This window comes from Hyaena hyaena, unplaced genomic scaffold (assembly GCF_003009895.1).
Source record: "Hyaena hyaena isolate Hyena2069 unplaced genomic scaffold, ASM300989v1 scaffold_111, whole genome shotgun sequence".
NCBI classification, from domain to species: Eukaryota; Metazoa; Chordata; class Mammalia; order Carnivora; family Hyaenidae; genus Hyaena; species Hyaena hyaena.
Window position 1 is genome coordinate 3,185,265 of NW_024080743.1, and position 21,338 is coordinate 3,206,602.

The 21,338-nt window shown below is 34.6% G+C and overlaps 1 protein-coding gene across 2 annotated transcripts in view; it reads left to right on the forward strand.

The window, feature by feature from the left end:
• The window catches only part of FNBP1L (formin binding protein 1 like), a 113,244-nt gene that overhangs the window by 73,503 nt on the left and 18,403 nt on the right, over positions 1 to 21,338 (forward strand). For both annotated transcript variants that reach the window (XM_039236466.1, XM_039236465.1), the window contains exons 3-9: positions 4,304 to 4,357; positions 5,615 to 5,762; positions 6,529 to 6,591; positions 12,219 to 12,323; positions 15,598 to 15,726; positions 17,706 to 17,852; positions 19,549 to 19,752. In XM_039236466.1, the coding sequence (XP_039092397.1) occupies positions 4,304 to 4,357; positions 5,615 to 5,762; positions 6,529 to 6,591; positions 12,219 to 12,323; positions 15,598 to 15,726; positions 17,706 to 17,852; positions 19,549 to 19,752 (850 nt within the window). The remainder of the gene's footprint in view (positions 1 to 4,303; positions 4,358 to 5,614; positions 5,763 to 6,528; positions 6,592 to 12,218; positions 12,324 to 15,597; positions 15,727 to 17,705; positions 17,853 to 19,548; positions 19,753 to 21,338) is intronic.

Below are 21,338 nucleotides of genomic sequence, written 5' to 3' on the forward strand. Positions count from 1 at the left end.
AGTTACCTAATATCTTTTGATTGGAGCACTTACATTTTTTGACTGGAGCATTAACTATTTACATTTAAAATAGTTATTAATATGTATACTGATTGCTGTTTTGTTAATGATTTCTAGTTGTTTTTATAGTTCTTCTTGGTTCTTTTATCTTTGCTTTTCTCCCTTGTGATTTGATGACTTTTTTTAGTGTTGTGCTTCTGTTCTTTTCTCTTTATTTTTTTGTGTATTTGTTACTGGTTTTAGTTTTGTGGTTGCCGTGAGACTCATCTATAACATGCTCTGTATATAGCAGTCTATTTTAAATTGATGGTCTTTAAGTTCAAACACATTCTAAAAGCACTACATTTTTCCTCCTCCCTTTGTTGTATGTATTTGATGGTATATTTTACATCTTTTTATTTTGTGTATCCCTTAATTATTGTAAACCAAATTGATTTTACTGCTTTTGTCCTTAACCATCATACTAGTTTTATGAGTGATCTACTACTTTACAAATACTTTGTATTTGCTTTTACTGGTGAAATTTTTTCTTTCATAAGTTTCTTCTAGTTATGGCCTTTTCTGCCTTAAGTCCCTTCAACACTTCTTGTAAGGTCAGTTTAGTGGTGATGAAGTTTTTTAAACTTTTGCTTGTCTGGGAAACTATCTCTCTTTCACTTCTGAATGATAACCTTGCTATGTAGACCATTCTTGGTTGTAGGTTCTTTTCCTTTCAGCTCTTGGAATATGTCATGCTATTCCTTTGTGACTTGCAGAATTTCTGCTGAAAATCAGCTGATAGACTTAAGTGATTATTCCTGTGTACAAAGTATTTGCTTTTGTCTTGCTGCTTTAAGATTCTCTCCTTAATTTTTGACATTTCATTATTAAGCGCTTTGGTGTGGACCTCTTTGGGTTTATCTCCTTTGGGGCTTTCTTTCCTTCTTGGACCTGGATATCTGTTTTATTTTCCAAATTAGGGAAATTTTCAGCTATTATTTCTTTAGATAAATTTTTTTGTCCTCTTCTCTTTTCCATCTGGGACCCCCATAATGCAAATGTTAGTATGCTTGATGTTGCCTAGAGGTCCCTTTAACCTATTCTTTAAAAATTCCTTTACTTTTCAGTGTGGATGATTCCCACTACTGTCTTACAGATTGCTCATTAATTCTCTGCTTCCTCTAGCATTTCATTTTTATTTTTTTTCAGCTCTTATAGGTTCTTTTTTATATTTTCTAACTCTTTGTTTAAATTCTGAATTCATCTATTCTTATCTCAAGTCTGGTGAGCACCTTTATGATCATTATTTTGGATTCTTAATCTAGTAGATTGCCTATTTCTGTTTCATTTATTCCTTTTTCTGAGATTTTGTTTTTTCTTTATTTGGACCATATTCCTCTATTTTCTTATTTTGTCTCTCTTTTGGTTTCCATATATTAGATAAGTCACCTGTGGCTCCTGGTCTTGAAAGCAGTGGCCTTATGTAGAAGGTGTTCTTTGGGCCAGAGTAGTACAATTTCCCTTCATCACCAGAACCAGGCACTCCAGGGATATTCCCTAGGTGGGCTCTGTGCACCCTCATGTTCTGACTGGGGCCACAGCGTGCTGGCTGAGAGGCCTGTTGTGAGTGTGATGGTGGTGGGTTAGCACCTGGTATAACTGGCTGCCAGACACCCTGTGACTGTTGCAGGTATTCTCAGAGGTGTGGAGCTGGGTGCCCGGAACCCACCCCTTCCCAGGGCAGAATCTGCTTTGGAGGGGTACCTGCTGGAGCACATAGGTTGAATAGGATAGGTCTGCAGGGGGATGCTGGGCTGGGTGAACAGTGCTACCAAAGTAGATGGGAAAGTTTCAGAACTAGTGCCCCCTGGCATAGGGCCAAGTAGGCTGACTGAACGCAAGAAAAATGGCACCTGCCATCACTTTCATTCCTGGAGAAATTTCCTACAGATACCTGCTCTTCTGCATACTTCCTAAAATTAGCCCATAAATGTCCTTCACATGTGGCCCAGGCACTTTTCAAACTACTGCCTCTGTGCTGGGTCTCCCAGTGAGTGATATTCAGTGGCTTTTGAAGAGCAGAGTCTTAGTTTCCTATAGACCTGTGTCTCTCTCTCACAGTTAAGTCCTGGAAATTTTCAAAGCCAGATGTTATGGGAGCTTGTTTTCCCTGTGCAGATCCCCAGAGTGGGAGGGTACTTTATGTGGGGCTTCATCTCTTGCCTCCTTAGGGAAGACCTCTGCACCTGTAATATCTCTCCCACTTGTGGGCTGCCATGATGGAGTTTAGGTTCCTGACTATGTCTCTGCCTCTTCTACCCTTTTTTGATGGGCTTTCTCTGTATATCTTTAATTGTAGAATAGGTGTTCTGCTAGTCTTCAGGTTGTTCCCAGAGTGAGTTGTTACACTGTATTTACTTGGAGCCTTGAGTGTTATGGAAGAGAAAAGCTCAGGATCTTTCTTTTCTTACATCTTGCCTGCCTGCCCACCCGCCCGCCTGCCTCCCTCCCTCCTTTTTTTTTTTTTTTTTTTTTTTTTTTTTAATGTTTAGAGGTTGAAGAGGGGAAGGAGGGGGTGGGGGGGGGGCAGAGAGAGAGGGAGACAAAATCTGAAGCAGGCTCCAGGCTCTGAGCTGTCAGCACAGAGCCTAATGCAGAGCTCGAACTTGGGAACTGTGAGATCATGACTTGAGCTGAAGTCAGACACTCAACTGATTGAGCCTCTTAAGCACCTCTTCCCCTCTATTCTATTAAACTTTTGGTAAACAAGTATATAAATGTAAGGCCTGAGGCTCTCATCCTTCCTGTACCTTATTTACAGCCAGTGATGACTATGAGTTTTTTAATTAACTTGGTAAATGTAACCCTCCTCAGTGTCTTGCCTGTTCTCTCTCCCGACTCTTCAGGGTGTTTAGACCTTCTCTTTTGTATCATAGCACCTTTGCGTACCTTTATCATAGCACTTACTGTGTTGTATGTTGTAGTTACTGGTATGTACTTCTGTCCTTTCAATAGAGTGTAAATCTTGAGTGTGAACACTCTCTCATTTCTAATGTTCCTGGTAGCTTGCACAGTTCCTAGCCTATAGAGGATAATTATAGAATGAATAGGCTGAATTTAAATGGAATTAATTGATAATGATTTGAGAATAATTAGGACAGTGATTCTTTTGAAGTATTTATTTGAAAGGCCATAGAGCTGTTTATTTTTTAAATGCCTATAGTTTAAAGTAGTATATCTCGTATTTGTGTTGATAGACTAGTTTCTTTTTGAGTTTCCAATTCATTGTGTACTGTTGCTTTTATAAAATCCAATAAAACTTAATGCTAGGAAAAAAGTCATAAAAATAGACATATAAAATATAGGCACCAATTTTTTTATTAATTGGATTCATTAGACATAAAATTACTCTCAACTTCTGTACTTAGCTTTTTTGTGGATTAGTGACAGTCTGTGGAGCTTTTTTGTCCATGAACCACATTTTGAGACTTGTATAAAGCACCGTGTTAAATGCATTACAAATATTATCGACTTTAATTTTCATAACCCTATGGGGGTGTAGGTACTATTACCACTATTGATAGGAAACTGGACAAGTGAATTATCCAAGGACACATAGATGCCACACAAAAGAGCCAGGATTCAAACCCAGGTAGTACAGTCTGATTTCAGAGTCCATGTTCCAGTCTTCTTCGGAGTTTGCAAAGATGAAATGAGGTAGCATTTTAGTCTGAGACTGGAATGGACATAGATGCACACAAAGAAAGTTACAGTATAAATGTAATTAATTTGCCTTAAAAAAAGAGAATGTGTAGGGTCCCATAATGATGTTTATATAAAAGTAGAATTATGGAGGATACTGATCCAACTGTTCTTTTATTCTATTAGTGAATCAGCGTCTGTTTACATGTTATCTTAGTTCATATGAAAATACCTGATTTGCAAAACAAAATAGTGACGGTATGTCTTTGAAATGCATGTCTTTGCGGTGACTCAGTTTCATAACACTGAGTACTTTGTTCCTTCTGTTCTTGGTACTTTTGTTTCTTCTCTTCATCCTCTTCTGCTTATTTTGTACCATAATCATCCAAATTATTATGATTCCACTCATACAAAAACAGAAATAACATTTCTTTTTACAGATATCAGTATTTCCAGGACAAAATGTAGGGATCATATCATGTTAATGGTAGTAGATGATTATATTGCTGTGTTGTTTTATATCATTAAATTCTTGATATCATGAAATAGGCACCTTACAGAATATTTCAATTTCAACAGTAGTATTTTTTTATACATTAAAAAAATTTTTTTCTTCCTATAGAAATCTGGTTAAGAAGTACTGTCCTAAACGTTCCTCCAAAGATGAAGAGCCAAGGTAAATTCTACACCTTTTTATTATTGCATATTAAAATTTAAAAACTAATACTTGTGTTATTTAGTAAAAAATACACTGTTAACCTTTTATAATGATTTTTTAAAGTTTTAATTAAAAAAATCACAGTTTTTTAATTTAAGAAGTAACTACTGTTTATTCTAATAGGAATGAATATTTCAGTTAAATTTAAATTTAATGAATTAAATTTTAGTTTTCTAAAATTATTGAAGTATAGGTTTCCAAGCAAAATGTGGACTGGGACTTCACTTGAGTCATTTAGTCTTTTGTATTTTTCCCATACTTGATTCTGTAATTGTTAGCTGATTAGATTTATTGCTTTTACTCTTAGAGGTATTAAGATAGTTTGCCTGATTGGTTTAAAGGGGTAATGAAAGGAATGAGGTTTTTGGGATAATCTTGGAACTCTGAATAAAAGTTCAGGAATTGCTTATGAGCTTTTTGGTCTCAGACAAGGATATGTGGAATGGCTCTGAAATGCAGAAACAAAGAGACTAGACTTAAAACAGCTTTCTATATAACTGTTAATTGTTCGGATTCTTAGGTTTAATGTTAATGGAGTCCTATCTGAGCTATTTGCCTTGAGCCAAAAGAGTGTTCTGGCACTGTATTCAGAGTAGATCTATACATTTTAATACAGCAATTCTCTTTGTTTCTCTCCTTCCCTCCACACACATTTTTTACCCTTATTTTTGCCCCTTCTTACCCTCTTTTGGTGCCAACTATAATGGCACTTTACTTCCATTCAGGATGTGGGCAGGCATACAAGCAGCTGTGTCCAGAGCTGATAGCAAAATTGTTCTGTAGATCAGCCATCGAGATGCATTTGAGTGGTATGATTGGCAGGTTCTGTCCTCGAGAGCAAGCACATCATCTCTGCACCAGGTTCAGCTGCCAATCCTAGGAATCCAACCAAGTTCATTCCCCAGCTCAGGCCAGTCACTTGGCTACTTAAGAGATTCCAGTATGCCAAAAGAGCCTGCAGGTAGTATTCTTATTATTTTTTGACCCCATATATCCCTTTATTTATAAATTAAGACTACTTGAAGGTATACAAACATATACAACTTGAGTTTATTGTGGGATTCTTTTCATACAAAGTTGATTTGGAGCTAGTAGCGAAGAGTTAGGTTGAGTATGTTAAAGTTTGTCAAGTGTCAGGCTCAATCCATACCTCACAAAAAATATTTGTAAAGAAAATAAAAGTAAATTTCACTATTTTTAATATGTTTTTGTCAGGTTTACCTCGTGTATAGCCTTTTTTAACATCCTTAACGAGTTAAATGACTATGCAGGACAGCGAGAAGTAGTAGCAGAAGAAATGGCGCACAGAGTTTATGGTGAATTAATGAGATATGCTCATGATCTGAAAACTGAAAGAAAAATGGTAATTATTGTTTTCATCCATTTATATAGTATATGAAATGTTTTCACATAATGACTTTGCTTTTCAAAGTAATCGGTATAAACTGGTTTTGTTTCACTCAGTTTCCTCTAGCCAAAATTATCTTAAGATATTCTTGCTAATTTGTAATCTTTTTGGATTTAAGACCAAGATTTGATAACCTACAGCCCATGGGCCAAATTTAGCTTACTGCCTGTTTTTCTTAGTTCCCATGAGCTAAGAATGGTTGGTACATTTTGGATAGTGAAAAGAAAATCAAAAGAGTATTTCATAGTATGTGAAAATTGTATGAAATTCAAATTTCATAGACTATAAATAAAGTTTTATTGAAACAGACCCGTACTCATTCACTTACGCATTGCCTGGGGCTGCTTTCAGTTATTTCAGAAAAGTTGAATATTTCTAACAAAGACCACATGGCTTACAAAACCCAAGATATATATCTGACCTTTTATAGAAAACATTTGTCAACCCCTAATCAAAACAAGTCATGTATCATATATCTGTTTTAAAGGTTATACTTAAAGTATTCAGATAATACCTATAAAATGCATTTAAAGTTTTGCTTTACTAATAATCTCTTCCTAAGTCTTGCTAAAGTTATATAATTAGTACCTTAAAAAAATTAAGTGAAAGCTTTTTGGAGGGTTTCAAGACTTTTAGTATTTAATGTAATTTTTTGTTTGTTTTATTTGTGTGTGGTTTTGTTTTTGTTTTTTTGTTTTCTTTTTTTGGTTCTGATCTTCAGCATCTTCAAGAAGGACGAAAAGCTCAACAGTATCTTGATATGTGCTGGAAACAGATGGATAATGTGAGTTATAGTGTCTTTATGCTTAACATAACATTTTATAGACTAGTTTAGCCCTAAATTCTCCGATGCTTCACACTATTGAGTTGAATATTTCTTGATGTATTTATTCATTTTTGACATTGGTATAGAGAATGTGCAGTTTGTTATCTTTTTTTCCCATATGGTTCTATACTTGTACCAACTCTGTAATCTTCATATAACTGTAAATGTTTAGGAAGACACTTTCTGACTTTGAAGTGGTTACTATAAACTACTGATACAGGGTAGGAGTAATGGGGATATTAATAGTGATGTATCATAGAAGACCATTTGACAGAGCAGAGGACTTAGATTCTAGTTGTACCTCATATGATTTCTCATGATTTCATCCTTAGCTTATGAAAAATGAAGATAGTGGACTAGATTTGTGATGATAGTGGCTGATTGAGAATTCTTCCACTTTAGTGATTCTTTAATGTAAATGTTCCTAGTACTGGATTCCTGGTCATAGACCATTCAAATTATAGGAAAGAAAATACTTGATAGTATTTATAGATAAAATTATCAAAGTGTAATAATTATTTACTATAAAAACTTTCCAAGGGTTCTTGCTAATGTGGTTTTTCGTGGATATTCTGGCATACAGTCATTTGAAAAACAAGATGTCTTGAATTTTTTACTTGAATATTTTTATTATGGACAGTGTATTCCTTGAAAATTATGCTAAAGGGAGTTTTTCATGTTAAATTAATCAATTTAGTTTGCAGTTGTTGGGAAAAGGACTTTTAAGTTTGAGATGAAAAAACATTGTGTGTGTGTTTTTGGCCATTTCTTCTTTTTTTAAAACCACATATTTAGGGGCACCTGTGTGGTTCTTTCTGGTAAGCATTTTACTATTGATTTCAGCTCAGGTCATGAACTCACAGTTGTGGAACTGAGCCCTGCATCGGGCTCTGTGCTGTCAGCCTGCTTAAGAGTCTCTGTCTCTCTATGTCTCTCCTTGCCCCTCCTTGCCCCTTCCCTATGTGCACACATCTCTCAATAAATATTTTTTTAAAAAACCACATATTCAAAGCTTAGATTAAATTTCTACTGTATAAATGTCATTTATAAATCATATAAATGTAAGATTCTAGGCACCAGTGGTGATTGAGAATTCTTAGTTATATTAGTAGCCTCTTTCATTTTTGTTTTCATTTTCATTCTAATTGGTTTTAACAAGACTTTTAGGGAGTGTTTACATTTATTAAATTTTAAATTACCTTAACTAGCATTCTTAGTGTCTGCACCTAATGAGTATGTATGTATGTGTGTTTTCATTTGCACATAATAACAGACTCCTACACTTTTGAGTCACTGGTCCCTTTAAAAACTTGTGTTGGCACAAATTATTCTTGTTATATATGCTGACTTGCCTTTAGAGCAATTGGCAGTTAATAAGCAAAAGTTATAGGGGTCACAAGAAAGAAGCATCAAAAAAATGTGGGAGTGATTTCTTTAAGGTGTTAATTAACAATACCATTAAAAGTGAGTTCAGCTCAACTCATTTATTGAAGGCATTCTTGACATGTACTGAGTCCTGATACAAAAGTGAATAGTGAAAAAAAGTGATTAGTGACATAGTCCTTGTTTTTGTGGAGACTAGTCTGGTGAGGGAGACTGACAAACATAATGTCTGTGGAATATGTCAAAATATGTGTAGGATCCCATTTCTTATCTATCTTCTTGTTTAATCAAGAAAATGAAGTTGTAAAATTCCTAACGTTTTTGAAATAGTTGAGAGGAGATTTAAAGAACTGGGAGAAATAGGCTGAATTAGTGACAGAGTATTGAAAATTGAGGAAGATAGTTTAAAAGACAGTTATGAACCACAGGATAATGAAAATAGGCCACCCTGGCATTAAAGATGGAGAACAGAAGAGAATAGCTTGCAAAGAAAATTTTGAAGGCATGTTGAGAGATTAACATGAAAAACATAGATATTGCCAGGTCTGTCAGTTAGTGGCTCAGGTAACAGAGCATGCAAATTTATACGAACAGGGCTCAGAAATGGAGCAGTTCCAGAGTTGGTCTTTAGCTCAATGATGTCACTAAGGCTACTTCTGCTGGCTACTTCTGCTTTCTGTGTCTACTTTGCCATCTTGACCATGTTGGCATTTTTCCACAGGCTTGTCCCCTTTCGGTCAACAGTCGACTAAAGCAGCCAAGCACCACATCCTCATTCAGTTGCATGCAGAAACAGGAAAAAAGAGGGCATTTCTCTTCTCACTGTTCCTTTTTATTGAGAAAGGAAAACTTTCAGAAAATCCCCAGCAGACTTCCTAATGGTTGCCTTTGACAGGACGAGATTACTTGTCCATGCTCCAGATGTGGGGAGGCTAGTAAAGCAAGGATCAGCCATTTTCAGCTACGCTGAGAAGTGGGCTTTTCTAAGAAAGGTTGGGGAAGTTGAAGTGGCTGTTGATTAGTCTACCACATAAAGGATGAAGGAAGGAGAGTCTTTTCTGGAATGTTTTCCTATATTATATAGTGATATACATTTCAGGGAAGGAGTGTTTTTAATATTACTGTACTAGAAGTATTTTTAATATTATTGTACTAGTGATTCTTTTGCTGTTGCAAGGAAGTCAGTAGCTAAGTTTTACTTCACAAATAATAAGACCCCTAATATAAAAGTACTTTTGTGTATAAATAGCTTCAAGTTGCAACATAATTAGTAGCCTGTAGTATTCAATTTGAGAATACCATTCTGAACTGAGTTTCAGAGAAGTAAAGGATGGAAGTTTATTTTTAATATGGACATTTAATCTTGATCTTCATAGGAAAGTCACATTGTGTATGTAAGGTGCATTCACATATATTTATGTGCTTCGAGTAATTGTACGTGTGTCATTTGATGTTTTATACTAATAAAAATAGTAAATTTAAAGAATTTTATAAAATTTTATGAGCACATTTTTTTGATGTAAATTGTACAGATATGTCTGGTTCTAGCCATATGGCAATCGGTGCTAATGCAGAAACCTCTTGGCTACAAATACCTAGATCATAATCACTAAAATACTTTTTATTGTGTTTTAAGTTCTTAGAGCTGAAAGGGAAATCTATAACTGCTAAAAACTAAGGGTAAACTAGAAAGCAGAGCAGTCAGTGTATGTATGAGCTGATACAGTGGCATTTGAAGAATGGAAGCAGAGGTGTTGGGGAATGGTGGTATATTAGACCTTGCTAAAGGCTTAAGTTTTAATACACAGGACAGAGATGATGTTTTAGCTCTGTATGTTGTAGAGAGTTGCAACTGATAACCCTGTATAAAGGTTTGATCCTTCGAAGGACTGATCTTTTAGTAAAACATGGACTATAAGAACTCTGCCTACTGGCAAGTGAGGTATTACAGAAATTTGTCTCTACCTGAAGGTCAAAGGAGGAGAGGTATTCTGTGAAAAATTTAAACCTTTGACTTTGTAGTTAGGAGGTTTGGAATCCAAATTTGTCCTCTTTGTATAATTTTGTATTCCCTAAGACAAGAAATTGACATCGTAACTTGTTCTAATAAGGGGGTCAGGTAAATAGAAAATGTTGACATCATCTGCTTTCTTAAGAACACATAGACCAGGACCCCCAGACATTTCAAGAAAACAACTGTGTAAATACCAGAGACCAAAAGTAACAAGCAGTGGGGAAAAAGCAACTTTGAAGGAACAGTGACTGTGAAAGGAAATAGATAATCACAAAAACAAGCAAAACATTCACAACTATTAATATTCTGAAAAGGAATAGAGAAGATATTACATCTATGAGATAGGAAAGGATACTATCAAAAAAGGAACACATAAACAAAGAAGAACATTAGGATAGTAGAAATGGAAAACTAACTAGAAAAAAATGAAATTGAAGAAATCTCTTGAAGTAAAGGAGAATGACAAGAGACTGAAAATATGAGTAGAGGAGTCATCCTATAAGTTCATCTTAAATAGTAAGCATTCTAAAAAAGAGAATACATCGGAATTGGATAGACAAGGATAATTCAGGATTTCCTAGAACAGAAAGACACAAGGAGTTTCTAGGTGCCCAGCACAGTGGACTCACAGCAATACATATCTTCATGAAATTTCAGAACAGTTAAGAGAGAGAAGATCCCACCAGTCTCCAGAAAGGAAAACAAAACATTTTTTAAAAATTTATTTTGAGAGAGAAAGAGCATGAGCAAAGGAGGGAAAGGGATAGAGGGAGGGAGAATCCCAAGCAGGCTCTGCGCTGTCAGTGCAGAGCCCGCGGGGCTCAGATTCACAAACTGAGATCATGACCTGAGCCATAATAAGAGTCATTCAACAAGAGACTGGGTGACTGAGCCACCCAATGCTCCCAAAACAAACATGTTTTATGCAAAGGACCAGTAATCAGAATGGGAGCAGGAAGCTAGAAATTAATGGAGAGGTTAGCACTTTCACATTTCTGAAGAAAGACAATTTGCAACAGTTTCATACCCAGTCAAATTTTATCAATTAAATGTGATGGTAAAGTTATTTTCAGCCATGGAGGCTTCTCTCCCACAGATCTTTTAGGAAGCTACTGCTGAATGTGTTCTAGCTAAATAAGGAAATGAACCAAGAAAGGGGAAGGTGTGGAATTGAGAAATAGGAGATTCAAATCAAAGGAGAGGTAAAAGGAATCTCTGATAATGGTGTAGAAATTGCAGGGTAACAGCTTTGCAATAGGTCCACTTTGGTCTAACCAATCCAAATTTCAATAATTCAGATTTCAGTAGGTCAGAGCCTTTGGAAGAGATTTCATCAAGAAAATAAAATGGACAGAATTCTGCATGTTTGAATTAAAGGAGGACAGATTTTTCAAGAACTGTGTAAACTAGAGTTGAATTAGTTAAAAAGTATTTTGAAAACTAAGCAAATTTAGTCTAGGAATAAAAAAAAGTTTTTTTGTTTTGTTTTTGACAGCTCAGAGCCTGGAACCTGCTTCAGATTCTCTCTCCATTTCTCTGCACCTCCCACATTCATTCATTCGCTCCCTCCCTCCCTCCCTCCTTCCCTCTCTGTCTGTCTGTCTCTCTCTCATATAAACATTTAAAAATATGCAAGAAAGGAAATATGGTATATATTGCATGGCTCTATTGTGAGTAACTTTTACAAAGTCATAGTAATCTGTATTAAATAAAAAAATTTAAAGGCCTAGTTCTGCGCTAATGGTATTCCTCAGATACCTGGAAGAAACCATATGAGATGACTTTGGAGAGACGTTTCCGTATCCCATCACAAAAAATAAAAACAAGCAAACCCCAAAACCAACCAAATAAACATATAAAACCAAACACAAAACACCACACAAACCAAAATAAGTCCTACTGAAGATAAGCTTATAGTAAATAATTACAAAATACATGTGTTTTTTTATTAGCAAAAATTGAAGTATATAATAAATATTAACTCAGTCATGCCTATGATATTTTTCCTTTACAGTCTATAATGTCTGATATTTAAGTCACATGGATTGATTGTAATACTAAAATTTCTTTTCTGCTTTAGAAAAATTTTAGTGTGTTATTCTATACAATATACAGTGGCAACATTTTAAAGTTATTTGTTAATGAGAGATTTTTATTTCTTAGTGTGATATTTTAATTCTTTAAACAGAGTAAAAAGAAATTTGAAAGAGAATGTAGAGAGGCAGAAAAGGCACAACAGAGTTATGAAAGATTGGATAATGATACTAATGCAACCAAGGCAGATGTTGAAAAGGTAAGAAATAATCCAAACTTTGATATTAAAATATTATTACTTGCATATGGATGGTAATTACAATATTTGTATTGGTATTAAATTTCCCCAAGAGAAACACTACGTCTAAAATCTATACAAATATTTGTGTACTTCCAAGTCACGTGTTAGTCTGATTGTGTTACTTTATTGTCATGTCTTAACTGCATTCAGAATGCATAGGAAAGATGATTCTGTTGAGAATGAGTTTCTATCCTATTCCAAAACAGAATAGGAAGTCTAAGGTATGTTGATGGGTGTTTAATGGGGGTTGGGTAGTACGCTTCCCCAACGTGACCCAAGGCAAAACAAGATAAAAGTGCCAGAAGAATGTGATGTTAGGTAGCTATTTATGTTTTTGTTTTGTGCATTCATTCATTCATTCATTTTGGAAAACTGAACTCATCACTGATTCAAAGTCCTTCTAGTATAACTTGTGAGAGTTTTATTTTTTCTACCCTGTTTTTAATGACTTTATACCTCTAATCATAGTAAGTTCCTTGTCCTTGGAAATACACGGTCTTAAGGTAGTTTGTTCTTGTTTTGATTTTTCCAACTCTAGCATTTCCTTTTATTGATCCCACTCATCGCTGTGTTTAGTTTTAGTTTCTTTGAGGTATTGGAAAAGTATTCTGTATTTTTTGCATAATACCTCTTTAGATATTGGTAGCAGATTCTCTACCCCTGGAACCGTTGTGTTTCTTTATTCTACTGAGGAAATAGCTTCAAGTCACCTTTCATTATGACTGTTTTCCTTGGATACTGTTTTCCTTTGTCAGTATCCCACTTGAATTATGTTAACTTCCAGTTGGATGTAACAATGCAGACAATGGTCTGATCAGTCCAGAGTTTGATTACCTCACTCATTTTGAATACCAAGTTTGTTAATTATGGCCTAAATGTATATTGATTTTTTTTTTTTTTTTAGGCAACTACATTGTTTGGATGGACTCCCCATTGAGTTTATGGTTAATCCCATGTCTTTACACATATGGTGTGATATGAGAACATGTTTCTCATAACTTGTACTGTTGGTATTTTAAATGCATGTGTACATCTGTATCAATAATTAGACTAACTCTGCTGTCAAGATTTTTGGACCCTGATTTTGATCATCCATATATTCATTTCCTTCCTAGTATTATGTCAGACACCTAACGCGTTATTATTATTTGGCAAAAATGTGGACCACAACAGTTGCAAACAGTTTTATACATGGGAGACTTGCTTGCTGGCTGACACTCCTTAAGAGTCCTTTGACTTATTATCAAAAATTGACTGGAATACATAGCGTATGTACTAGGCAAGATAAGGAACTCTAATGGGACTCTCATTTAACTCATTTGTTTCATTTTATCTATAGAGAAGACATCTTGAAATCTAGATAGAACATGTGGCCTAACTTAAGAATATTAATGTTTATAGTTTTCTTTTTTATGCTCATTTGTTTGCAACCTTGTGCTTATTAGAGAATTAGGAAGACTTTGAGGATTTGCTTTGAGGAACTGTGGAGTAGAGGAATTCTGTTGTAAGTGATGGGAAGAGAAAGGAACATAGTTTCAATTGAGCATCTACTGATAAAAGTTTTAAAAAAAAAGTGAAGAAGGAGCAAGCTCTTTCTAAAGAAAAGGAAGGCAGTTGCATAACACTGTGAGAATACCATAACACTCCTAAACTGGTCACTTAAAAATGATTAAGATGGTCAATTTTATGTTAATGTGTATTGTGTGTTTTACAACAATTAAAAATTTTTAAAAAATGTAATGTTAAATATGAAGCCCACAGGGTAGAGGGGAGCGGGGGCTGCAGTTGTTCTAGTTCCTAGCCATATACTCCTACATGTCCTGTGGGAACCTTTGCCCTAGGCTTTAGGAATCACAGCCAGTAACTTAGAACAGGAGCTATTTTCTCCTGACCACTGTGGGCAGGGTAGAACTTGGAATCCTCTATTCCATCGTAGGTTGTGGGAGCAGGGAGAAAGGAAGAAGTAGTCAATGAATGTGTGTACTTAAGGTCCCAGAACTCAAATTTATTTTTCTGTAGAAAAACTTTGGCCTATGGTATTTAGTTTCCATAGTACTTAAGTATTATAATCTTCAAGTACTCTGTGGATTAAATTCATTTTTTAATATTACATCAAAATAAAAAAATTGTTGTAAAACACACAAGGCACATTAACATAAAGTTGACTATCTTAATCATTTTTAAGTGACCAGTTCAGGAGTGTTATGGTATACTCATATTGTTACTCAACTGCCTTCCCTTTCTTTAGAAAGATCAGTAATAGGCTTGCTCCTTCTTCACTTTTTTAAAAAACTTTTGTCAGTAGTTGCTCAATTTTTGTGGGTTTCTCTAGTATCATGGCTACTATGTATTTCCATAGGTAAGTTTGTTTCTGAGTTCAGAAGACCTAACTTACGGACCTACTGTTAGAAGGTTAGAGACTACATTTTATAGAAAATGGAATTAGAACAACTCCAAGTGTATTCACAATGTGTTTTACAATTTCTGAAGCACTCTCATATAACATGATTGATTCCTTGGGACACTGAAAAATGGAGTTCACTTCTTATTTTTTTTTTTTCTTATTACTTTAGAGCAATTGAGAAATTTATTTAGATTCTCCTCCAAAAAATCTAGAATTAATGATTTTATGTTGTTAGTATTCTAATGTTCTTACCATTGTAGATGATGTTAACGTGACTCATTCAAAAAGCATTTCTCTGAGAGCTTGAGGTGAATAGAACTATATTCTAAATAATCATTCCTTAAAGTACCTCTGGTCTTTTATAGAGATGGAAATCATTGTTGAGTATTACCTTATCCAAAAATCATGTTTTTAATCGTTAGTTTCACTGTGGTTCTAAGTTGCATATAAGTGAATCATGTTTTAAGAAATGTTTTACTCTTAACTTTTTAACTGTCTAAAATATTTCTATGGTGTTTTTCCTCTTCTGGTTAAAAGCATACTGTTTCAGGTCAAGCCATGAGGTTGTCATTCATTTAATTTTTAAAAATCTGGATTTGGTAAGAAGAAACTTTATTTGAACAGATTATTGCAAAGGGAAGGACTATTGCAAAAAGAGAAAGAGATTGTTGCAATAGGAGAGTGCTCTATCCATAGGATCTGCAAACATCTCCATAAATTTTAAATGATATTAATAGAAAAAGTCTAACTTTTAGTATAACTTGTAGAAAAGTGAATCAGGTATCAAAGCAGGTATAATTTTTTTTTTTTGATAATTTTTGTCTCTAGGCCAAACAGCAGTTGAATCTGCGTACACATATGGCTGATGAAAATAAAAATGAATATGCGGCACAATTACAAAACTTTAATGGAGAACAACACAAACATTTCTACGTAGTGATTCCTCAAATTTACAAGGTAAAGTTTAGATATATGAAATCAATCTAGTTTTAGAGTTGGAAGAGCTAGTCTTTATACGGAAAACTTAAAATTGACACATCAGCCAGGATGTTTCTAGACTCGCTACTCATCGGGTCTAGTATCTGATAAGAACTTCTTTTATGATTATAGATTTGAAAAGTAAATTTTTCCTAACTTTGAAATCAGAAATTTTCCTACAGAAATGTTATTAGTGTAATAAACAGTCCACAAAAACAATGACAACTTTTAGATACATTTTAATATTGTATCATTGAGTATTAGAACATAGGGGAAATTCATTGGAATTGTTCTTGGTAAGCTGCTTGACTAGAATTGGGATGTAGTTTTTTGACACTAGAGTTACTAGCAGTAGGCCAGGTGGCAGAAATAAATCTTAGGAAATGTATTTGCTAGTTTGGTTTTTTGCCTGCTTGTCTTCCTAGCTGCCAGATCATAAATGTAATTCAGGCCATGAGCTTGCTTACAAATTCCATCCGTCATCACTTGATGATAAACAGCTGCCAAACAGCCTGAGATAAAGACCCAGAATTTATATGAGGGTTAAATTATGTTACTGCTTATTCTAGAAAGAAGAGAAATTGGAGTGAAGGGATTAAATGAAACAGTGTTGAATGTAGTATCTATCTGGGAGAACAGAGCTTATATGGAAAGAGTTGTCAGCCTAAATATATTTTCTTTTTCTTTGTAAGGCAAATTAGCAGTACAAAGGAAGCATAGTTACAGGTGGAGGCTTAGAGTGGGTATCATACTCCAGTCATTTAATCCAGAGCATCTAGTCACCACTCAGTGGTGCTTTTCTAGGCTCTTCAGCTAAGCCTTTATGTTCTGGGGAGACCCAAACTGTGTTTTGGGCTTAATCCTTTTGTTTGGGCCTTGCTATTGATCAGTCTTGCCATTTTGGATTTTTTTTTTTAATGTTTTATTTATTTTTGAGAGAGAGACAGAGCATGAGTGGGGGAGGGGGAGACACAGAATCTGAAGCAGGCTCCATGCTCTGAGCTGTCAGCGCAGGGCCCGACACAGGGCTAGAACTCGTGAACTGCAAGATTATGACCTGAGCCAGAGTCAGACACTTAACTAACTGAGCCACCCAGGTGCCCCCAGTCTTGCCATTTTGTAATGCTGGGAGCAGTTCCTCTGTGAAAATGTGGGTATCAAAATAAATCCACAAGCTTTAATTAGGGAGGAAAAACTGTGGGAGTTTGGGGACTTGAACAGGGTAGCTGTTTCCTAGGAGAAAAAGGTTAGTAGTGTCGGCAAATATTAAGTGTCAAAAATGCTTATAAGTTATTTGGCTTCACTTGTCATAGCATAATTCTTAGTGGCACGTGCCATTAAATTTTTGAATTTTGGGGATTCCATTGTATGTACCATTTTCACCTTCTGGCTTCCTGCTTTTTATCTTGTACCCCCAATCCTTTGATAGTTACTGAGCTGTAGACTGACTGACTGGTAGGTCTGAGTACCTGTTGGTATTCGGTCAACTATGGATCCTTAGTCCAGCGAGATCTTACCAAAGTAGTCTGAACTAATTTAAGGACTTAGAACTCTCAGACTTATATATGTTACAGGCCAGTTGCTTAAAAAGAAAGAAAAAAACCAACACATCAAAATTCTGTTTTCAAGTGCAGCTTTCCCTGGAAGCATAGACAACTGCTCTGACTGAAGAATGAGAAGGTGGAGGTGGTATGAGGTAGGGAGCTGGTAGCTTGTTAGGGGGTCTCTTCAGAATACTTGAAAACCAGTGTTACCTGGTTTAGGATGTGCTGAAAGACTGGATTTTTTTTCCCTTGTGTTATTTAACAAGTCTCAGGTTTTAAGTATTGTTAAGACTCTTGATAAGATATTCACAACAGTGTGACTGTTAGTGTAGAATCCTAATTTGGGGAGGGGGTTGCTTCAGAATGAAAAGAAAATTCAATATTCCCTTTTTTAAAAAAAATTCTGATTATTAGCAACTACAAGAAATGGATGAACGAAGGACTATTAAACTCAGTGAGTGTTACAGAGGATTTGCAGACTCAGAACGCAAAGTTATTCCTATCATTTCAAAGTGTTTGGAAGGAATGATTCTCGCCGCAAAATCAGTTGATGAAAGAAGAGTAAGTGCTATATAATTATATTTGATAAACGTATTTAGTTTGCATATGCAGTTGGAGTTGGTGAAACGAATTGGGAAGGGGGTGAAGTAATTGATGGGTAGCTGATTATACTTTATATTCTGTAGAAGTCTGGCAATAGATGGGACTCTTTTGGGCTTTAAAGACTGTTCTGAACACTAAAATTCTATTTGTTTTGAAAAAAAAAAGTTTTAATTCTTTCTTTTCTGCTCACTAAATTTTCAATTCTTCTCCAAGAGTATAACATAACCTGTGGACTGTAGGTTACAAACTGTGTTATACTCTTACTCTAGTAAATGTTTAGAGAAAGAAGTAGATCTAAAGTTATTGTAAGAATTGCTTTTAATACAAGAGTTGGCACTTGAAGCGTCAGTAATGTATGGGGTAATGGGCCATGGCAAAAAGGAAGGGGAGCAGACGGAACAGCATAGCCCTGCTCCCCTTGAGAAAGTATATTCAGTAACCTTCTGTCTTAGTTAAGGTCTAGCAAGACTCTTGTACCTAGTCATTTCTCAGTAAATGTTGATTCAGTGACCAGAAAGGATGGTTGGCAGAAATTCAGGTTATGAGGAAGAAGCAAGAGAAGAGAACAAGTGTTTGGGGAGTGCTAAATATGTACTACATATTTTAGTCTTCATAGCAAGTTGGTATTATATTAATGAGGATCCTTCCTATAACAAATATAATTCTGACTTGAGTTTTAAAAATAAAAGGATTTTAGGGTTCTTAATTGGGAAATCAGAGGGGCATTTATATTTCAAAATGGCTGGTTGCAAGGTTATAAATGTAGTTAGGTCCCTTCTCACTGATTCTTCTTATCCTTTAGCAAGTGATTGGTGGGGTGGTGTTAATGATGAAACTAAGGTGTGATTTAATGGATAACTTTTGACTAGATGACAGGCAAAATCTACAAGTGGCAGAATAGGGAATAAAAGAGAAGTGGTCAGGGGTCAGGAGGAGTTTGTAAGAGATAAAGTATTCTGTTTGAAAATGAGTTTAAGGTGTCAGAAGAACATCTGTATAGTGGTATGTATGTCCAAAGACAACATATAGTATAATTATGTGAGTTTTAAAGTTTTAGGGAAATGGTAATGAACTTTATATTTTTAAAGTTGCTTTTTTATTTAATGGAGATCTTTCTCCATTGCTCGGTTAACATTCCCAACTATGTCTTTAATATGTGTTGTTTATCTTTTCCCCTATTGGATGCATGAAAACCTTTCTACCTGTCTCTTACTCTTACATAGATGCCTTTTCCCCTGTTTCAAAGATCAACTTTTGGTAGATATCCTATAAAGCAAAAAATGTTTTCTTTTGAAACTTCTTAGAATTTCTATTTAAGAATAATCTCTTACTGTATTCCTTTTGTCAGATCTTTCTTATCAGCTGACTTGTCCTTAGATGAATTTCAGTGGGTTAAAGCCGTGGAATGAAAACATTTCATGAATATTACAAATTAATAAAATTAATTTGATTATAAATTACTATTTTATTGGGGTTAAAATATTTAAGGTTTATTACTAATCCACCAGAAGAAATTATTCACTTTAACCTTTAATGATGACTGTAGAATTATTTCCTTTAAATTTTTGTTGGTTATTTTCTTGAGTCAAGTTTTAAAAGCTAACAGTATTAAAAATAAATGAAATGATTTTAAAAACATGTTTCTTATGTGTAGGACTCTCAAATGGTAGTAGACTCCTTTAAGTCTGGATTTGAACCTCCAGGAGACTTTCCATTTGAAGATTACAGTCAACATATTTATAGAACCATTTCTGATGGGACTATCAGTGCATCCAAACAGGAAAGTGGGAAGATGGATGCCAAAACCACAGTAGGAAAGGCCAAGGGCAAGTTGTGGCTCTTTGGAAAGAAGCCAAAGGTAAAAGTCATGAAATTCCTGTATGCTGATAATTTTACTTTAGTGTATCATTTAAATCAATGTAGGTGTTGAGTGGATAATGGCTTACTATTAATAGAAAATAAGTATTTTTATTTGAATGATTCAGTTAACTTTTCACTTATTAGAAACATAGTTTTGTATCTTAATAGTAAAAATTATTTCTGGATTTAACATTTGACTGCCACTTAATGAGTAAAAATATTAAATAGTTGTTAATATCTCTTGAATTATATGCTTTTGAAATTTCACTTGTATGCAGTTTCAATCAGAATTTCCAAGGAAACGTGATCTAACTATAAGACCACCAAAATTGCAGTTCTCTGTTAGAGTGAATGATTGACTATAGCAGTGATAAATGTCACATTAGGTCTTATAGATTGTACTAATAAAGTTATTTTTATCATCCATGTGAATATTTAATGGGAGGGGCCCAATGTTTGTGGTTATTTGAAGTTTAAAAATCTCCAGTTTATTACTAAGAGAATCTCACTCTTAACTTCTTGTTGGAACCCATTTTTTGATGTGCTATATGTGTTAGATAAATCTAGCTCAGCAGCATGAGCAAATGGAATAGATGAGTGCTTAATCTGACCAATTTAGTGATTATAATAGTGTCTATACAGTATGAGAATAGATACGTACTTTTAATCTGATATGCTCTATTTATTAAAGTATAGGTGACTTTAATTGATTTTTTTTTGATCTAGACATAAAAATGTAGATAAATTTAACTCATAATATACCCATCTCTTCAAAAGTACACTTATAATTAACTCAAGCATTATTCATGCTTTTAATAATATTTTCCAGGCGAGAAGTTGAGAGGTGAGACTTTTTTTTTTTTTTTTAAGTTGAATCAGAGTAGGTAGGAAAACTTAGAAATACTAGTACTGCTGAAGTTTTTCTTGAAAAATTGGGTGCGATGAAGATGAAATAGGAACAGTCTGAGAGAAAAACCACAAATGTAATGAAAATCTTTTGCCTCTTTGTAATAATAATTAGTTGCAATTTTAATATATATTATCTATTTAGATAATTTTACCTGTAGCTGCTGCTTTTATCTCTGACAAGTGCAGATTAAGTATAACCTGTTAGGTTATACTTCTAGAAATTAGAAGAGATTTTTTTTTTTATGTAGGTCCTATTGCTTTCTGACATTATAATTTGTGTAGTCTATATTTTTAATGTCATTTTGTAAAAGTGATCAAATGGTACATTTTTAAAAGTAAGTTTGACTTTTTTAAATGACAGTTTTGGCAAAACTATGTTAACTTTCTTATAACATTTTTATAGAAAACTTTGAGATTTATTTTGTGAAAAGTATGTTGCCAAAAATAGAATTTTTCATTTAGGAGAAACTATGCACATTTGGCTTATTGATTCCTTTCTTTATTTCCATATTAGCCACAGTCCCCACCCTTAACCCCTACTAGTTTATTCACATCCAGTACTCCTAATGGGTCCCAGTTTCTCACATTCTCCATTGAGCCCGTGCATTATTGTATGAATGAAATAAAAACAGGGAAGCCCAGAATTCCTTCTTTCAGAAGTCTCAAAAGAGGGGT